The sequence below is a fragment of the Rhinopithecus roxellana genome, chromosome 8, assembly GCF_007565055.1.
Source record: "Rhinopithecus roxellana isolate Shanxi Qingling chromosome 8, ASM756505v1, whole genome shotgun sequence".
NCBI classification, from domain to species: domain Eukaryota; kingdom Metazoa; phylum Chordata; class Mammalia; order Primates; family Cercopithecidae; genus Rhinopithecus; species Rhinopithecus roxellana.
Genome location: NC_044556.1, coordinates 20,180,986 through 20,200,386, shown reverse-complemented (window position 1 = coordinate 20,200,386; position 19,401 = coordinate 20,180,986). Strand labels below are relative to the sequence as shown.

The 19,401-nt window shown below is 39.1% G+C and overlaps 1 protein-coding gene across 1 annotated transcript in view; it reads right to left on the bottom strand.

The window, feature by feature from the left end:
• LOC104667804 (AP2-interacting clathrin-endocytosis protein) overlaps nt 1-19,401 on the bottom strand; it is a 106,696-nt gene that overhangs the window by 80,934 nt on the left and 6,361 nt on the right. Inside the window, exons 2-3 of the mRNA XM_010370374.2 lie at nt 17,206-17,403; nt 2,584-2,780 (exon numbers count right to left, since the gene is read on the bottom strand). Coding sequence (XP_010368676.2) covers nt 2,584-2,780; nt 17,206-17,403 — 395 coding nt within the window. The remainder of the gene's footprint in view (nt 1-2,583; nt 2,781-17,205; nt 17,404-19,401) is intronic.

The following is a 19,401-nucleotide window of genomic DNA, read 5'->3' as shown; positions in this document are numbered from 1 at the left end:
TTTACTTCCATGTTCTGTTTATACATACTCACTGACCAGTTGTAGAGCAGAGTTCTCTGAACCTCTTCTGGTTCTGAGTGCTGCATGATTCATGAATTGTTCTTTGTTCAATACACTCAGGTTTATTTTATCTAACGTTTTTCTTTTAACAACTGTTTATCATAACTTTGCTTGTCAACAAACTTTGGCCAGTAGATCTGGTGAAGATCAGTCACTGGTGACAGAGTCCCACAAGTTGAATTTGGGACAGGTTACATTTGAGATATTTAAGATATATTTTGGCTGGGCACAGTGGCTCATGCCTATAATCCCAGCACTTTAGGAGGCTGAGGTGGGTGGACTGCCTGAGCTCAAGAGTTCAAGACCAGCCTGGGCAACGCAGGGAAACCTCATCTCTACTAAAAATACAAAATATTAGCCAGACATGGTGGTCACCCCTGTGGGCCCAGTTACTCGAGAGGCTGAGGTGGGAGGATCACTTGGGCCTGGGAGGTAGAGGTTGCAGCGAGCTGAGATCATGACGCTGTACTCTTGCTTGGGTGACAGAGTGAGACCCCATCTCATTAAAAACAATAAAGATTTAAAAAATAAAAAAATAAGGTAAACTTTAACAGATATGTTTAGTCAGTGATTGGATATGAAGCTCAAAAAAATTACAGAATACCATTTATTTAAGGGGCAGAAAGATGATAGATCAGTAAAAAAGACTGAGAATTGGCCAAGAAAGAAAATCAGGAAAGCATGGTGTCACCGAAAACAGAAGTTTCAAGGAGGGCAGTATTAACAGTATGAAAGGCTGCAAAAAGGTTTATAAAATGTAGACAAAAAAATGTCTGCTAATCTGACAACTAGGAGGTTACTGGTGAACGTGGGGATTTTCCATGGAGTGATGGAGAAAACAGTCAAAAGGCAGAGGCTCTTTTCACTTAAACTCACAACTTATTTGGCCACTTTAAAGGGTTGCCATAGAGCCACAACAGAGCTCTAGACTAGAGTAAGAAAACTGGATTTCAAATATCAGCTCTGTCAATTGCTGTGTGTGACCTCAGGAAAGTCTTTTATGCTCTCTGAGTCTTAGAGTCCTATCTGGGTCTTATTGATAAAATCAGTCTGTAACACTTCCTAGGGTTTTATGAGATGAAATTAAATAAAGCATATGAATGATCTACCTCAAGGCCTAGAATGTCTATTCATTCACTCATAAACAGATATGTTGACTGTAATATAACAGGAATCTAACCAGGATAAATCAGATGAGTAATTGTTGCTTTACACACCAGTAATAAGATCCTTTAGCCCAACAAATGTTTTCAAATACAATCAATTCTGCTCTAACACTTGTTTTGAAAAACATGAGTTTGATCCAATACAATTCATGTATTAGGGAACATTTTGAGCATAACATAAATTTTGTATTTGCTTAGGTGCAAAATTCAGATGAGAAACACTAAGTTAATGCAGAAAGCTGCACTCAGCTGAACTGAGCCATGCACACCTAAATACACACGCACACCTAAATACCAGATACCTCAGTTTACTGCATGTGTTATAAGACACACTCATCTATATCTGGTTTTATAAATTCCCATCTGACTTCAGATAACCAACTATTGGGAGACATTTTTCTATGAATATTTTTATGTGTCAGCATGGTCTGATCTGTCCGAGCAGAGCACCAGTAAACTTGGTTAAAGGATGATTAAACAGCAAACATGCCTTGGAAACTAGAGATATGTATTACTTCAGAAAATTGAGAAACCTTCCTCCTCTGGAAGTCATTTCCTTATATTACAGGGTAAGGAAACTACCTTCTCCTCCCCTCCCAAAGATTTACCTTCCAAAGAAAGGTCTTTCTGTCTCTAGAGAGGAGAATGGGAAGATCTGCCAGCAACCTGTGAAAGCTTAAAGTTTCCTAATTTTGGTGTTCCTCTTCAGTGGTGCAATCCCACTGCATGGGCTGGGTAACATCAGGCCCTCACTGCAGTGCCTCACAGAGTTTAGGAGCTGAGAACTGGCACTAAGATGCTCTGCAAGTGATAAATGGTCTGTTCTCTGATCCAGGGACCTCAGGTTTTCTGTCAGAACCTCTCTCTATGCATGCATCCCTCCTTAATATTCTCTTTCCATAAATCTGCAACAACTCACAAGCTGCAACCCTTCTGAAATCCACTTCGACAAGCAAACTTCAGGCCTTTTTCATGGCAAAATGCCATATGTATTATAGTATTTATGTATTTCTTAACCACTTAATATTCATAAAACTAGGCTACCATTTTTGTTAGGGTATTAAACAGAACTGACTCTGCTAAAGCTTCTTTATCTCTATAGATTATAAGGACAATAACACAGAGGCATAGTGGCTAAAAGGAGAATTGTGAGTTATGTATGGATTTATTCATAATAAGCCTATCTCCAATTACTTGGGAAAAACTGGGAGTTAACAATACTAGTGTTTTCAGTTCTCCATGCTTATTAAAAAAAAAAAATCAGCAAAGTATATCTTTGAAGTATGCTTTTCTGTAACTGTACCAGAATATGATTATTTTCACGGCTATAAATAAAACTCCATAAAAAATACCTCACCATTGGAAATGAAATCGTCATCTCGGTCACTGATATCCTCTGGAATTTCATGCTTCTGAAGAGAACAATCAGATGAGTTTTTACACTGTGGAAAACTGATGTCAAGTTGCTTTTGTGATATCCCAGTCTCCACTATCTTTTTCCTAAGAATTTCCTCTTCATAGTTTTTTATGTTTCTGTTTGATGAATATATAATCCTAAAAGACAAAATATAAAATATTAATTAAATAACATTGGTGATTCTTAAAAAGAAAGAATGCTAGTTTCCTTAGTGTGCCACTTTCATATATAATACTAAACCTTCTTAATTTGGACTAACTGAAGAAAGGTCAATCTAAAACAGCAGAAACTGGCTGGGCACGGTGGCTCATGCCTGTAATCCTAGCACTTTGGGAGGCCAAGGTGGGCAGACCACTTGAGGTCAGGAGTTCGAGACCAGCCTGGCCAACATGGAGAAACCCTGTCTCTACTAAAAAAATACAAAAATTAGCTGAGCATGGTGGCAGGTGCCTGTAAGCTACTTGGGAGGCTAAGACATGAGAATCGCTTGAACCCAGGAGGCAGAGGTTGCAGAGAGCTGAGATTGTGCCACTGCACTCCAGCCTGAGTGACAGAGCAAGACTCCATCTCAAAAAATAATAATAATAATAATAAATAAATAAAATAAAACAGCAGAAGTTGGGTGTGATGGCTCATGCCTGTAATCCTAACATTTTGGGAGGTCAAGGCAGGAGGATTGCTTGAGCTCAGGAGTTCAAGAGTAGCCTGGGCAATATAGTGAGACCTCATCTTTACAAAACATTTAAAAACTTAGAAGGGTGTGGTGGCGTGTATCTGTAGTCCCTGCTACTTGGGTGGCTGAGGTGGGAGGATTATTTAAGCTCTGCAGGTCAAGCTGCAGTGAGTTGTAATGATGCCACTGCACTCCAGTCGGGGCAACAGAGTGAAACCCTGTCTCAAAAATAAGTAAATAAAAACAAAAAATAAACAGCAGAAACTTTGAAAAGTAGTCTATAAAAATGTTAAATGTTAAAAAGTAATATATAATGCCAAAAAATTGAACTCGTGGCTGCCGTTGGCTGCCCACATTGACTGCCACCTCATCCCTGGAACCTTTGATGCCTCTGTTTCCCCTTGGGGGACTGCGTGGCAGATGGAGGCTCCCCGGCTCCTGTTGGGGCAGTGAGCACTATGTCTGTGGTAGCTGTCATGGATATTTCAGGAGCTGTCTTCTTCCATGCGAATTCTGTCACGCTTCAGTAAAATTATTCCAGAGATTTGCTTGGAAGGCATTGCTTTTACCGAGATGGCATAAATGGCTAAGGTTCAGCAACCATCAATGGTCAAGTATCCATGCACGTGGCCTGAGTTGATCCCTATGCCCTTCAGAGCTTGGGATATGAGACTGAAAATGACAACGCAGAATATTCCTGAGAGAGAACTATCCTGTGATGTAGAAACAACTCAGGATTAGAAAACTAAACATCGTATGTTCTCATAAACGGGAGCTAAGCTATGAGGATGCAAAAGCATAAGAATGATACAATGGACATTGGGGATTGGTGGGGGAAAGGGTGGAAGGAGGGTGAGGGATAAAAGACTACAAATTGGGTACAGTGTATACTGCTTGGGTGATGGGTCCACCCAAATCTCAGAAATTACCACTAAAGAACTTATCAATGTAACCAAACACCACCTGTTCCCCCACAAACCTATGGAAATAAATAAAAACAAAAAATAATGCCAGCCAGGCACGGTGGCTCACACCTGTAATCCCAGTACTTTGGGAGGCCGAGGCGAGCGAATCACGAGGTCAGGAGTTTGAGACCAGTCTGACCAACATGGTGAAACCCCGTCTCTACTAAAAATACAAAAAATTAGCCGGGCGTGGGTTGCCTGTAATCCCAGCTACTTGGGAGGCTGAGTCAGGAGAATCACTTGAACCCAGGAGGCAGAGCTTGCAGTGAGCCAAGATCATGCCACTGTACTCTAGCCCAGGTGACAGTGTGAGACTCCGTCTCAAAAATAATAATAATAATAATGCCAAAGAAAGTAGATAATCTAGATGAAATGGACAATTCCAAGAAAGACACAAACTGACTCAAGAAGAAACAGTATCTGAGTAGACCTATTAACAAGTAAAGGGATTGAATTAGTAATCAAAATCTTCCCGCAAAGAAAAAAAACAGAACCAGATAGCTTGACTGGTAGATTCTACCAAATGTTTAATAATTAACACCAATCCTTCACACATTTTTCCAAAAACACAGGAGAGGAAGGAACACTTCCCAACTCATTCTATGAGGCCAGTATTACTAATACAAAATTGGACAAAGGCACCACAAGGAAAGAAAAACATAGTCCAACATTCCTTATTAGTGTAAATAAAAAAAACCCTCAACAAAATAATTTTAAACTGAATCCAGCAGCATATAAAAAGGATTATATACCATGACAAAAAGATTTATCTCAGGAATTCAGAAAATTAATGTTATACACCATACCAGTAAAATAAAGGACAAAAACCACATGATCACTTCAACCAATGCAGAAAAATCATTTGACAAAGTCCAACACGCTGTCATGATAAAACATTCAACAAACTAGGAATAAAAGAGAATGTCCTCAACTTGATAAAGGACATCCATGAAAAACCCACAGTTGACATCATACTTTAATGGTAACTGAAAGCTTTCTTCCTAAGCTCAGCAAGGATGTCTGTTCTTAACACTTCTTCTTTTTTTTTTTTTTTTTTTTTTTTTTTTTTTTTTTTTTTTTGAGACGGAGTCTCGCTGTGTCGCCCAGGCTGGAGTGCAGTGGCGCGATCTCGGCTCACTGCAAGCTCCGCCTCCCGGGTTCCCGCCATTCTCCCGCCTCAGCCTCCGAGTAACTGGGACTACAGGCACCCGCCACCGCGCCGGCTAGTTTTTTGTATTTTTAGTAGAGACGGGGTTTCACCGTGTTAGCCAGGAGGGTCTCGATCTCCTGACCTCGTGATCCGCCCGTCTCGGCCTCCCAAAGTGCTGGGATTACAGGCTTGAGCCACCGCGCCCGGCCTCTTAACACTTCTTTCAACATTTTATAGATTTTATAGGAGGTTTTAGCCAGGGCAATTAGGCAAGAAAAATAAATAAAAGGTATCTACATGGTAAAGAAATAAGTAAAGCTATCTTTATTTATAGATGACAAATTTGTATATATAAAATCCTTGGAAATCCACAAAAAAACCACTGAACAAGTTTAGCAAGATTGCAGGATACAGGATCAACATGTAAAAATCAATTGTGTTTTTATATACTAGCAATGAACAATCAAAAATGAAATTAGAAAATAATTCCATTTACAATAGTATTCTAAAAAATAAAATAGCAGGAATATATTTAACAAAAGAAGTATAAGACATTCATTGAAAGCTACAAAACAATGTCGAAAGCAACTAAATAAATGGAAACACATTTCGTGTTCATGGATTAGATGACTTAATATTGTTAAGACAGTAGTACTTTCTGAATTGACCTACAGATTAAATGCAATCCCTATTAAAATTCTAGCTGACTTTTCTCTGGGTTTTTTTTTTTTTTTTTTTTTTTTTTTTTTTGCAGAAACTGACAAGCCAATCCTCAAATTCAAATGGAAATGCAAGGGGCCCAGAATAGACAAAACAATCTTGCAAAGAACAAAGTTGGTGGATTCACACTTCTCAATTTTCTAAGCTTCCTACAAAGCTACAGTAATCAAGACTGTGTGGTACTAGCATAAGAATGGTGGACATGTAGATCCGTAGAATAGAACTGAGTCTAGAACACACATTTATGGGCAACTAATTTTTGACAAGAGTGTCCAGAAAATAATACAATGGGGAAAGAACAGTCTCCTCTATAAATGGTGCTGAGACAACGAAACACCCAAATGCAAAAGAATGAAGTTAGACCCTAACCTCATACCATGTACAAAAATTAACTCAGAATAGATCAAAGACCTAAATGGAAAAGCTAAAAGTATAAAACTGTTCTAAGTAAATATAAGCATAAATCTTCATGACCTTGGTGTCTTAGATATGATATCAAAAGCACAGTGACAAAAGAAAAGATAAAGTGGAAATCACACAAATTAAAGATGTTTGATTTCCAGAATACTCTAAAAGAGAACCCACAGAATGAGAGAAAACTTCTGCAAATCATGTCTGGTAAGAGTCTGGTATTCCAGTATATACACAGAACTCTTAAAGCACAATAAAGAGAACCCAGTTTTACAATGGGCAAAGGATGTGATTAGTTTTCTAAAGAATATGTAAAAATAACTGATAAGTATACAAAAATTGCTCAAGATCATTAGCTATCATGGGAATACAAATGATTAGCTATCATGGGAATGCAAATGAAAACAATAAGATACCAGTTTACATCCACTAGGATAGGTATAATTTTTTTTTTTTTTAAAAAAGAGGTAACATGTTGAGAATATGGAGAAATTGGAAATTTTGTACATGCTGGTGGTAATGTAAAATGGTACAGTCATTTTGGAAAAGAGTCTGTCAGTTCCTGAAAAGGTTACTATATGACCCAGTAATTACACTCCTAGGTATATAAGAGACTTGAAAATGTATGTTCACACAAAAAATTTATACATAAATGTTCATAGCGGATTTATTCATAACAGCCAAAAAGTTGAAATAACCTAAAAGCCTATCATCTGATAACTGGGTAAACAAAATATAGTATATCCATATGTAGGGGAAAATAGGTAACATAGCAGGCCTGACTGCTATACCTTGAAAGATTTAGTTATAAGCTTGGCCCTTGGCTGATATCTGGAAACGTGGATTTGGGCAGTATTCTTAGCATTCTCTAAAGGTAAAGGTGGCTCACTCTGTCTAAACGGTTTATGCAAGCAGTAGTTTATGCTGAACACAGACTTTCCTCCTGGGAGTCTGGAATTCGGGTATACGTTGGGTGGGAGTGCCTACGTTACCAATTCCCAATAAAAAAAACCCTGGGCATGGAGCTTCTAATGAGTGTCTCTTGTTGGCAACATTTCAGAAGCATTGTCACAACTCATTGCTGGGGAAATTAGGCATGTCCTCTGTGATCTCACTGGGAGAAGACCCTTAGAAACTTATGCCTTGATTTTCATGAACTTTGCCCCACGCAGCTTTTCCCTTTGTTTCTTTTCTCTGTAGTAAATCATAGCCTTTAGCATGACTATACGCTGAGTACTGAGTCCTCTCAGCAAATCATCAAACCTGAGGATGATCCTATGACCCCTGATTTATCATATAATAAAATATTCAGCCATAAAGGGAATAAAGTATTGATACATGCCACAACATAGATGAACTGTGAAAATATCATGTTGAGTTTAGAAAGCCAGACGTAAAAGGCCATATATTGTATAATTCCATTTATATGAAATGACCAGAATAGGCAAATCCTTAAAGACAGAAAGGAGGTTGTTCGCCAGGGGCTGGGTGAAGGAGGAAATAGGGGTGGCTGCTAATGGCTATGGGGCTTCTTTCTGGGATGATGAAGACATTCTGGAATTAGTGATGCTGGTGGCACAACATTGTGAATATATTAAAACCACTGACTCATATACTTTAGAATGGTCAGTTTTATAGTATGTGAATATTACATCTATTAAAAAAAAGAGTAAGGCCGGGTGCGGTGGCTCAAGCCTGTAATCCCATCACTTTGGGAGGCCTGAGGCGGGCGGATCACGAGGTCAGGAGATCGAGACCATCTTGGCTAACACGGTGAAACCCCATCTCTACTAAAAATACAAAAAATTAGCCGGGCGTGGTGGCGGGCGCCTGTAGTCCCAGCTACTCGGAGGCTGAGGCGGGAGAATGGCATGAACCCGGGAGGCGGAGCTTGCAGTGAGCAGAGATTGCGCCACTGCACTCCAGCCTGGGCGACACAGCCAGACTCCGTCTCAAAAAAAAAAAAAAAAAAAAGAGTAGATGGGAGGAAAGGAATTGGTGAGGGTGTGATAGATAATTCTTGAGGAGCTTTGATGTGAAAAGGAGCAGAGCATTAGGTAATTTAGCTGGTGGAGTATTAGCTGAAAGTGAAAGCAGGTCAGAAAAGAGTCATTTTTTAGGTAGGGGAGAATATACCATGCTTAGGTGAGGAGATCTAAGACAGAAGAAGTTTTCTGTGGAAAGATGAAAACTGCTGAAACAATGTCCCTGACTAGGTGAAAAGGAATAGAATGAGATCTGGTGGACAAATAGAGGATTTGATTTTAAAAGCACTGACAGTTCATCAGTAATAACAGGGAGGAAAATAAAGCATATAGGTACAGATGCAAATATGTGCATACATATGGAAGAAGTTTGTAAAAGTTCTCACTGCTTTGACTTTCTCAGTGAAATAGAAAGCAGGTCATCAAAAGTGAGAATGAAGAGGAACGGCTGAAGTTTCAGAGAAGAGAAGTATAAAATGATACTCCAAGAAAGTGGGAACTCCAATAGGACTAGGGAAATATAGGTGATTGGCCACACACTATGGCTCATACCTGTAATCTCAGCACTTTGGGAGGATAAGGTGGGAGGGCTGCTTAAGCCCAGGAATTCTAGACTAGCCTGGGCAACACAGCAAGACCCCATCTCTACAAAAAACAGAAAAATTAGCCGGGTGTGGTGGCATGCACCTGTAGTCCCAGCTACTCAGGAGGGTCACTTGAGTGCAGGCATTCAAGGTTACAGTGAGCTATGAATGCACCACCACACTCCAGCCTAGGCAACAGAATGAAATGCCATCTCTAAAAAAAAAAAAAAAAAAGAGGAAATACAGGTGATTGCATGTAGTATGACTAACAGCACTAAGTGCCTACTGGTGGTTAGCATGACTGTGTTTTTCCAGCCACATTCAGCTGTGTGAATGTAGAAGTGGGGAGGTCAGAGTTGAATGTAAGATTTGAAGTTTTGACATACAAATCAAATTCAAAGGGAACAACAGAGTTGAAGCTGTATGCAAAGGGGGTAATACAATGATAGTGAAAGGCATTTAAGCTGAGTAAGGAGGGAAATGAGGACGTAAGAGGATAAGAGAAAATTTAAATGTAGGCTGAGCTTGATGTCTCATGCCTGTAATTCCAGGACTTTGGGAGGCTGAGGTGGGTGGATCACTTGAGGTCAGGAGTTTGAAACCAGCCTGGCCAACATGGTGAAACCCTGTCTCTACTAAAAACACAAAATTAGTTTGGCATGGTGGTGGGCGCCTGTAATCCCAGCTATTTGTGAGACTGAGGCACAAGAATTGCTTAAGTCTTGGAGGCAGAGGTTGCAGTGAGCCAGGATCACGCCACTGCCCTCTAGCCTGGGTGACAGAACAAGCCTCTATCTCAGAGAAAAAAAAAAAAAAAAAAAAGTAGTATGATTAACTACACCAGGACCTGCAATTAATGAATTTAAGTCCTAAAGGGAATAAGCTAGAAAGACAGGAGGTAGAAGTTAGAGAGTAAGATTCTTAGAATCAAGATGATGGGAGGCTGCAGTTATTGATAACAGCACTATTTAGGATTTGACATGGCAGTGAGTAGTTGAGGTAGAATGGATAACAAGATTACTGGAAGACAGGATTGAAGGCACTGAGAGACCATGTTACTGGAAACATCTATATAGCAATTGCAATTACTAAAACATATGCTTAGGAAAATTGACAATAGTAGCTAAAATCTTTATGGAAGGAGGACTGAACTGGTGGTCTGTACATGACTGTCCTATTGTATAGACTAGTAAAATGAGATTCAATGATAGGGGAGTAAGAAGGAAGGAAGCAAGGACATTCCTGAGTGTTTAAAATGTACCAGAATTTTGGTGTTATTCAGGTATAGTGAGGCCAACAGATCAGGAGACAATTGCCATCGAAAAGATAATTTGTTAGCTATAATTTACAAGAGGAGGGGGCACACCATACAGGGCCACACAGGGAAGCAACAGGGTTGGTCAGAAGGAGCAAGGGGAAAGCATGGACAAAAGCCTTTATTAGGGTTTTCAAGAGAAGGAATAAGCAAGGCAAGGTAAGCAACTGAACAGGATCAGGACTGGATTGTTTGAATAACGTTGGCTGGCTCTGGTCTACAGGAGTGATCCCTACTTGTCTGGTACTTGGCTATAGGGAGATTAGGGGGAAAGAATATTATCTCCTGGAATATAAGAAGCAGATAGAGGCCAGGCGCGGTGGCTCAAGCCTGTAATCCCAGCACTTTGGGAGGCTGAGATGGGCGGATCACGAGGTCAGGAGATCGAGACCATCCTGGCTAACATGGTGAAACCCCGTCTCTACTAAAAAAACTACAAAAAACTAGCCGGGCGAGGTGGCGGCGCCTGTAATCCCAGCTACCCGGGAGGCTGAGGCAGGAGAATGGCGTAAACCCGGGAGGCGGAGCTTGCAGTGAGCTGAGATCCGGCCACAGCACTCCAGCCTGGGCGACAGAGCGAGACTCCGTCTCAAAAAAAAAAAAAAAAAAAAAAAGAAGCAGATAGAGAATGTGGATATACGGGTGGATATATAGGTGGGTCCCTGTACTTGGGATTGGCTGGTTCACAGGCAAGTCATTTACTATATCTAGGAATTAGCGAACCCTGGAAGGGGCAGTCTTTTCCCCCAACCCCATCAGCAAGACCCCAGATACCAGAAAGAAAATACAACAAGGAAGGCACCTATTCCAACCACTGTCAATCCTTGTAGCATAAGGGATGAGGGAGAGACAATGGCCACCGCCAGAGAAAGCTTGCAGAGGAAACGATTTCATTTGTCTGTGCAGTTTTATGTACTTACCTGATTGAGACTTTATCCTGGCATCTCGTCCAGCTCTTGATGTTAAACTAAACATTCAAAGGTCCTCCCTCTTTTCTTTCCCTTTCACATGCATACACACTCTCACAACAATAACCAGGTTAGTCTTCTTGGGAAATCAGATTTTTATGATCCTGAATTGAATTTTAATCATGAGGTCATAAAGCAAGCACAACTTTCCACTGACAATCATTTGAGCTATATCTTGAAGTCACTGCATATAAAACAACTTTTCAAAGGCTGTATTTCACATTCTAACTCAAGTGCACAAAGTGTACACCAAAAGGCTAAAATAAGTAGTACCATAAAAGACTATTTGAAGATCTTTATCCATGACTTAAAAAGAAAGGATGTGAACTGAAGAGACTTACAAGGACTGAATTTCACAAAGCAAAAATTCAAGAAATTATTTTATCAGAATTTTCACTAGAAGAAATTTTCATGTCAACATTTTCCATTGTACTCCCTTCCTTTTGCCTTCTTTTCATACAGACAAATGTCAAAGCAATCTGCTTTGAAAGCAAAAAAGGGTACATCACAAGGGCTTTCTATGTGCAAGACACTACATGAGGCACCAATGGAGATGTGCACATCAATGAGACAATCTAATCTCAAGGAGCTTACATAATCACAGACACACACGACTAACCTAATACAAAACAGAATATGATTAAGTGCTTAAAATAGAGCACTGTGAAGTGCTATGAAGCACACAGCCAGCCACTCCAACTACTTTCTTTGAAATGAGAAAACTGAGGCTAAAAAACAGTAAAACAAGATAATGCACAGCCAGAAGGCAGATCTGTCTTATTGCCAAGTCCAGTGCTTCCTTCACTCTCTCATACTGGGTCTAATTCAATATTTTCTAATCACTTGCAACGAAAACAAATAAAGGATATCATTGATGTAATGTCTCCCTTTCTCTAATATATAAAAATCTGATCTATGCCAAGGATCTTCTTTTAAACATACACTCAACAGCTGAAGAAGTGTATAATTTCATAGCACCTGCTATTATGAATAATGCAATAATCATGAGCTCATAAAGCAAGTACAACTTTCCACTGAATCATTTGAGCCATATCTGCAGTCACTACCTATAAAACAATCTTATTCAGTGCTTACCATATGCCCAGGCCACTGTGCTAAGTGCTTTATAACCATCACATTTAACCATCACAACACCACTGTAAGTATTATTAATGTGCCCATTTTTCAGATGAGGAAACTAATGGTAAGTGATTAGTCTAAGTTCACACAGAAGTGGTAGAACTGGCTTCACCACAAAGCTTGTTCTTATAACAATTCTCTATCACCTACTAGGAGAAAAAAGTGTACATTTTAAAATTGGTATTTTGGCTGGGTGCGGTGGCTCACACCTGTAACCCCAGCACTATGGGAGGCCAAGGTGGGCAGATCACCTGAGGTTGGGAGTTCGAGACCAACCTGACCAACATGGAGAAACCCCGTCTCTAATACAAATACAAAATTAGCCAGGCATGGTGGCACATGCCTGTAATCCCAGCTACTTAAGAGGCTGAGGCTGGAGAATCACTTGAGCCGGGAGGTGAAGGCTACAGTGAGCCGAGATCATGCCATTGCACCCTAGCCTGGACAACAAGAGTGGAACTCCTGTCTCAAACAAAACAAAACAAAACAAACCAAAAATTGGTATTTCAAACTCAATGATGAGCATATAACCTGTACTGAAAAACGATAATGATTTTCTAAGTTGTACTTAAAGTATCCGCTTAAATTATAGTATATTATTTTAATGAACACAGGTAGCCGAAGTTAGGCAATTTTCCATTTATGCTTTCCATAGGAGCTTCACACATGAAACAGAAACAATAAAGAGAAAAGTCATTAAAGCAACTGCTAAAGCATAAAATGAGTAAGCCAATCACATAAATACACTTAAAATATAATTACCCAAAGATAATTTTCTATACTAATGTAAATGTCATTTTGATTATAGGCAAAAACCATGTCAGCAAATAACTAAAAGACTGGCATTTAAAAAATTTCTGGGATATAAGGACAGATATTCCAGAAGTTTTTTAGACATATAAAAGATACATAAGGACATAAAAACACAAAAATCCAACTGACTTCTCATAAAAGCCAAAACAGATAAGTGGCACTGGCATTAAGGACAGACATACAAACTGGTGGAATAGAACTGAGAAACCAGAAATAAACCCTCACATTTATGGGTGAATTAACTTAGGCTGCCATAATGAAATACCATAGACTAAGTAGCTTAAACAACAGAAATGTATTTCTCAGTTTTCGGAGGCTAGAAGACCAAGATGAAGTGCCAGTATGTTGGGTTCTAGTAAGGGCTCCGTGGCTTCCAGACACCATTGCCTCACTGTGTCCTTGGATGGCAGGGATACAGTAAGTATGCGCACAAACTCTCTGGAGCCTCTTCTTTTTTACTTTTCTCTTTTTTTTTTTTTTTTTTTTTTTGGAGACGGTCTCACTCTGAGGCCCAGGCTGGTGCAGTGGCATGATCTCAGCTCAGCTCACTACTCTGCCTCTGGGCTCAAGTGATCCTCCCACCTCAGCCTCCTGAGTAACCAGGCCTATTAGCTGCACACCATCACATCCAGCTAATATTTTGTATTTTTGGTAAAGACTGGGTTTTGCCATGTTGCCCAGGTTGGTCTCAAACCCCTGGACTCAAGTGATCCACCCGCCTCTGCCCCCGCAAAGTGCTGGGACTACAGGCATGAGTCACTGTACCCACCCTAAGTCTTCTTATACAGGCACTAATCCTCATGAAGACCCCACCCTCATGAACTCATCTCAACCTATCTCCCAAAGGCCCGATCTCCATCTGCTATCACACTGAAGGCTAAGGCTTCAACATATAAATTTTGGGTGGAGACAACTGCAGTCCACAGCAATGGGCAACTCATTTTCAGTAAGTGTCTAGACAATCCAAGAAAAAGAAAGGACAGGAGGAGGAAAAATCGGTGCTGTGACAACTGCATATCTGCATACAAAAGAATGAAGCTAGACCCCTTCCTTACATGATACATGGCAATTAACTCAAAATGGATCAAAGACCTACATGTAAGAGCTAAAAATATAAAAACATTAAATTCTTAGAAGAAAATATGGGAGTAACCTGGGCATCATGGCACATGCCTGTAATCTCTGCTACTCGGGAGACTCACTTGAGCCCAGGAGTTAAGAGTCCAGCCTACGAAACACAGCAAAACCCTGTCTCAAAAAAATATATACACACACACACATAAACATACACATACACACACACACACATACACACACACACATACACACACACACATACACACACACACACGAGTGTATTAGTTCATTCTCACACTGCTATCAAGAACTACCTGAGACAGTGTAATTTATAATGAAAAGAGGTTTAATTGACTCCCAGTTCCCCAGGCTGTACAGGAAGGCATGGAAGCATAGCTGGGGAGGCCTCATGAAACTTACAATCAAGGCAGAAGGCGAAGAAGAAGGAAGCACATCTTACATGGTCAAAGAAGGAGGAAGAGCTCTAGAGAACAAGGAGGAGGTGCTACACACTTGTAAATAACCAGATCTCCTTAGAACTCACTATCACAAGAACATCAAGGGGGAAATCCAACCCCATGATCCAGTCACCTCCCACTAGGCCCCTCCTCCAATACTGGGGATCACAATTTGACATGAGATTTGGGTGGAGACACAAATCCAAACCATATTAATGAGTAAATCCTCAAGACCATGGATTAGGCAATGGTTTCTTAGCCATCACACCAAAGGCACAGTGACAAAAGAAAAATTACATAAGCTAGACTACATAATTTTTTTTTTTTTTTTTGAGATGGAGTCTTGCTCCGTCACTGAGGCTGGAGTGCAATGGTACAATCTCAGCTCACTGCAACCTCCACCTTCTGGGTTCGGGTGATTCTCCTGCCTCAGCTTCCCAAGTAGCTGGGATTACAGGCATGCACCACCATGCCCAGCTAACTTTTTCGTATTTTTAATGGAGACGGGGTTGCCGTCTGTTGGCCAGGCTGGTCTTGAACTCCTGACCTCAGGTGATCTGCCCACCTCAGCCTCCTAAAGTGCTGGGATTACAGGCATGAGCCACTGCACCTGGCCTGACTACATAAGAATTTAAAACTTTGGTGTCATAAATGATACCATCGTGAAAGTGAAAAGACAACCCAGAGAATAGGAGAAAATATTTATAAATCATATTTGTGATAAGAGTCTAACATTACAGAATATATAAAGAACACTTAGAAGTCAATAATATAAAGAGAGCCCAATTTCAAAATGGGCAAAGGATGTAGATAGTTCTCCAGAGACATAAAAATGGCAAATAAGCACATGATAATAACGCTCAACATCATGAGTCATCAGGGAAATACAAATGAAAACTACAATGAGATACCAGTTCACATCCACAAAGAGGGTAATAATAAAAAATACAGAAGAAAATAACAAGTATGTTGAGGATGTGGAGAAACTGAAGCCCTCTTACATTGCTAGTGGGAATGTAAAATGTTATAGCCAGTTTGGAAAACGGTTTAGAAGTTCCTCAAAAGGTTAAACATAGTTACTATATATATGACCCAGCAATTCCACTCCTAGGTATATACTCAAGAAAAATAATAACATAGGTTCACAGAAAAATTTGTATATAAGTGTTATAGCAGCATTATTCATCATAGCCAAAAAGTACTAATAGAAACAATTTAAATGGCAACGAATGGATTAACAAAATGTGGATGAGCCATACAATGAAATATTACGCAACAACAAAAAGAAATGAAATACAGAATGAAGATTAATTTAAACTGGTTTCTCCCATTATTTAGCTGATGACAATTCTGAGTTAAAACATGAATCTCCAAGATGTTCTGTTCTGAAAAAACAATTTGACCAAATACAAGTTACTATGGTCTGAATGTTTGTGTCCCCCCATCCCCAAAATTCATATGACAAAACTTAATCCCCAATGTGGTGGTATGAAGAGGTGGGACATTTGAGAGATGATTAGGTCATGAGGGCTCCATCCTCACAAATGAGATTAGTGCTCTTATAAAAAAGACCCAAGAAAGTTTGTTAATCCCTTTTGCCATGTGAGGACACAGAGATGATGCTGTCTTCAAGTAACTAACCCTCACCAGGCACTGAATCTGCTGGCACCCTGATCTTGGACTTCCCAGGCTCCCGAACTGTGATCAATACATTTCTGTTGTTCACCAATTACCTAGTCTAAGGTATTTTGTTATAGCAGCCCAAATGGACTAAGACATAAGCCATGAGAATAAAAACAGTTATGATGTTATATTTTTATAAGTATACATAAAGTTTCACATACCAACAATACAGAAGTCAGTACGTAGCAATGGTTCTCAACAGGGGGCAATCAGAACCTCCAGAGGACATCTGGCAATGTCTGGAGGTATTTCGGTCTCAACTAAACATCCTAAAATGCACAGCATTGTCCCCACAACAAATAATTATACAACCTGAAATGCCAATAGTGCCACTAGTGAGAAATCCTGGAATAGAATAATTCATTTAAATTACTACAGAGCACACCATTTCCCCTTTCTCAGGATCAGTCTTAGCTTAATGCTTAGCCTCTACCAGTACTAAGCTTCTAATATTAACACTTAGCCTCTATTAACACTAATTACTAAGATAATTTGGAATTTAAGTGAATGGATTTTCCTTATCAGGTTACAAAATACATATGAAAATATATTAAATAAAACACACATGTTGAAAATAAGCAATTACATATTAGACTTACATGGATAAAGAAAGCACTTACTGTAAAAACGTTCTAAATTCTAAAGCTTCAACATTCTCCACAGCAACAGGCTCCTGATTTGTTAAACTATTTGATGTCTGTCCAAGAGTATGAAAATAGAAGTCAGGAACTCTTGCTAAAAGGACTGCTTTGTGTGCTTTGAACAAAGTACAACCCACAGAGAAGGTAACATCTGTATGGAATTCTTCCCTTAGAAGCCTATAAGGAATAAAAAGGAATCATAGTTTAATTAGTGATGCTAAGAAACATATACATATTTTTATAAAGTAGGTTTAAAAATAACACATAAGCTAAAAAATACAGAGGCAACATAAAGTTAATATAAAAATGAGTTTGTCCTCAGTTCATTCCAAAGAACATTGTTTAATATTGGCTTAGAGCCTAATTTTCTAAAATTAATAGGGAAAACAAACATAATTTCACTAAAAGAGTAAGACTACTGTTTCAAAATATTTTTTCTTATGAATTCCTTCTGATAATAAAAAATTATTTTCTGCTACTTATGTTGATTTGCCTTTAGATGTACTACCTTCTTTAGATTTATTTTTAAAATGCAAAGTTGACATGATCTTTAATTACTTAAAAGAATCAATGTTTTAAAATCTTACTTAAATTGAAGCCAAAAAAAAAAAGCTAATAGTCAATGACAGCAACAAACCACACGTCAGTAGAAAATTCAGGTTAGAAACTGGTACTTAGTTCTGGCTAATGTTAATTACCAAGTCAGAAATCCAGGCGTGGCTGTCAAAAATGTGACATTTAGTCTCTTTTCCTGTCTCCCACTCCCACAAATAGAATTATGCTCTAATCTATCATTAAATGATGGATTCATGAGGTAAACCCTTTCAAATCCCTTTGTTAATGTACAGACATAGTTACTGTAAAGCCCACTGATTACATGTATCCGTGAGTGATAGAAGAATAGCAATCAACATAATAGAAAATGTCATAATATAATCTTTTGTCTCTTTGCAGTAACTATATATTTTACTCTCTAAATATTAAATAATACTTCATATCACTATAGCAATATCATCAGCAAGGTACGTATTCTCAGAGGACTTCTGTATTACAGGATATGTAAAACTGGCAATCACACCAGTACACTACAGGAGGTACAAGTAACGGATAAAGATATCCATTACAGTGAAAGCTTAGAAAGTTGCCAATGACACTCATACTCCCCCAGCAGCAAGTTAATGGCTCCTTCCTCTAATCCCATCAGACTCAGTGCATACCTCTATTATAGTATTTCTGTCATTGCATCATTATATTTACATATCTTTCTCCCTACTAGACAATGAACTCCCCAAGGGCAAAAACTGTATCTTCAGTATACAGCAAGAGTTCAATATCTGCTTATTGAATGATCCTATTTTACCCTAGACAAAACAAATGCTTCAGAGCACAAAAGCTTTCAGAACCTTGAAAATAATGGCCAAACAGATGCATCTTAGTTTGGTCAATATTTTCAATAAATTATTTTCATAAGTAATTTTTAAAGTTGCCCAAAAATGTGTTGGGCTCTCAAACTTTAATTGAAACAGAAACTGTACAAACACTCAATGTGTTCCTTCCTCCCACCCTCCTTCCCCCATCCCACCCCTCAAGTGAATAAGGAAGCACTGCAACTGGTAGCCATACAACCATTGGCAGGGAATCCACCTTGCTGCTAATGGATGCTCATGAGTACTTGCTAAATGGGGAAAAAAAAAAGTGTGTATAAAATTGTTAATGTGAAAATACAGTGCTTTTTATTTGATAGAACCACTTTTATCAGTTTCAAGTATATTTTATATCTGTTACAAATCTGAAAATCTGATTCAGACTGGCTTAAACATTAAGGAGTTTACTGGCTCATCGAATAGTAAAGTCCAGAGGAAGTACAGATTGGAGCAAAGTCTCGATGCCAAGGCCCAGCTTCTTTCCATCTCATATCTTTGCCAACTACTGTATTCACCTATCTTAGTCCATTTGTGCTGCTGTAACAGAATACCACAGGATAGGTAATTTATAATGAACAAACATTTATTGCTTCACAGTTCTGGAGGCGGGGAAGTCCAACATTAAGGTGCTACCATCTGCAAGGGCCTTCTTGCTAAGTCATCACATGGTAGAAGGATAAAGGATAAAAGGGAGCAAGAAAGAGCCAAATTCATCCTTTTATAACACTACCAATCTCACCCACAAGGGTGG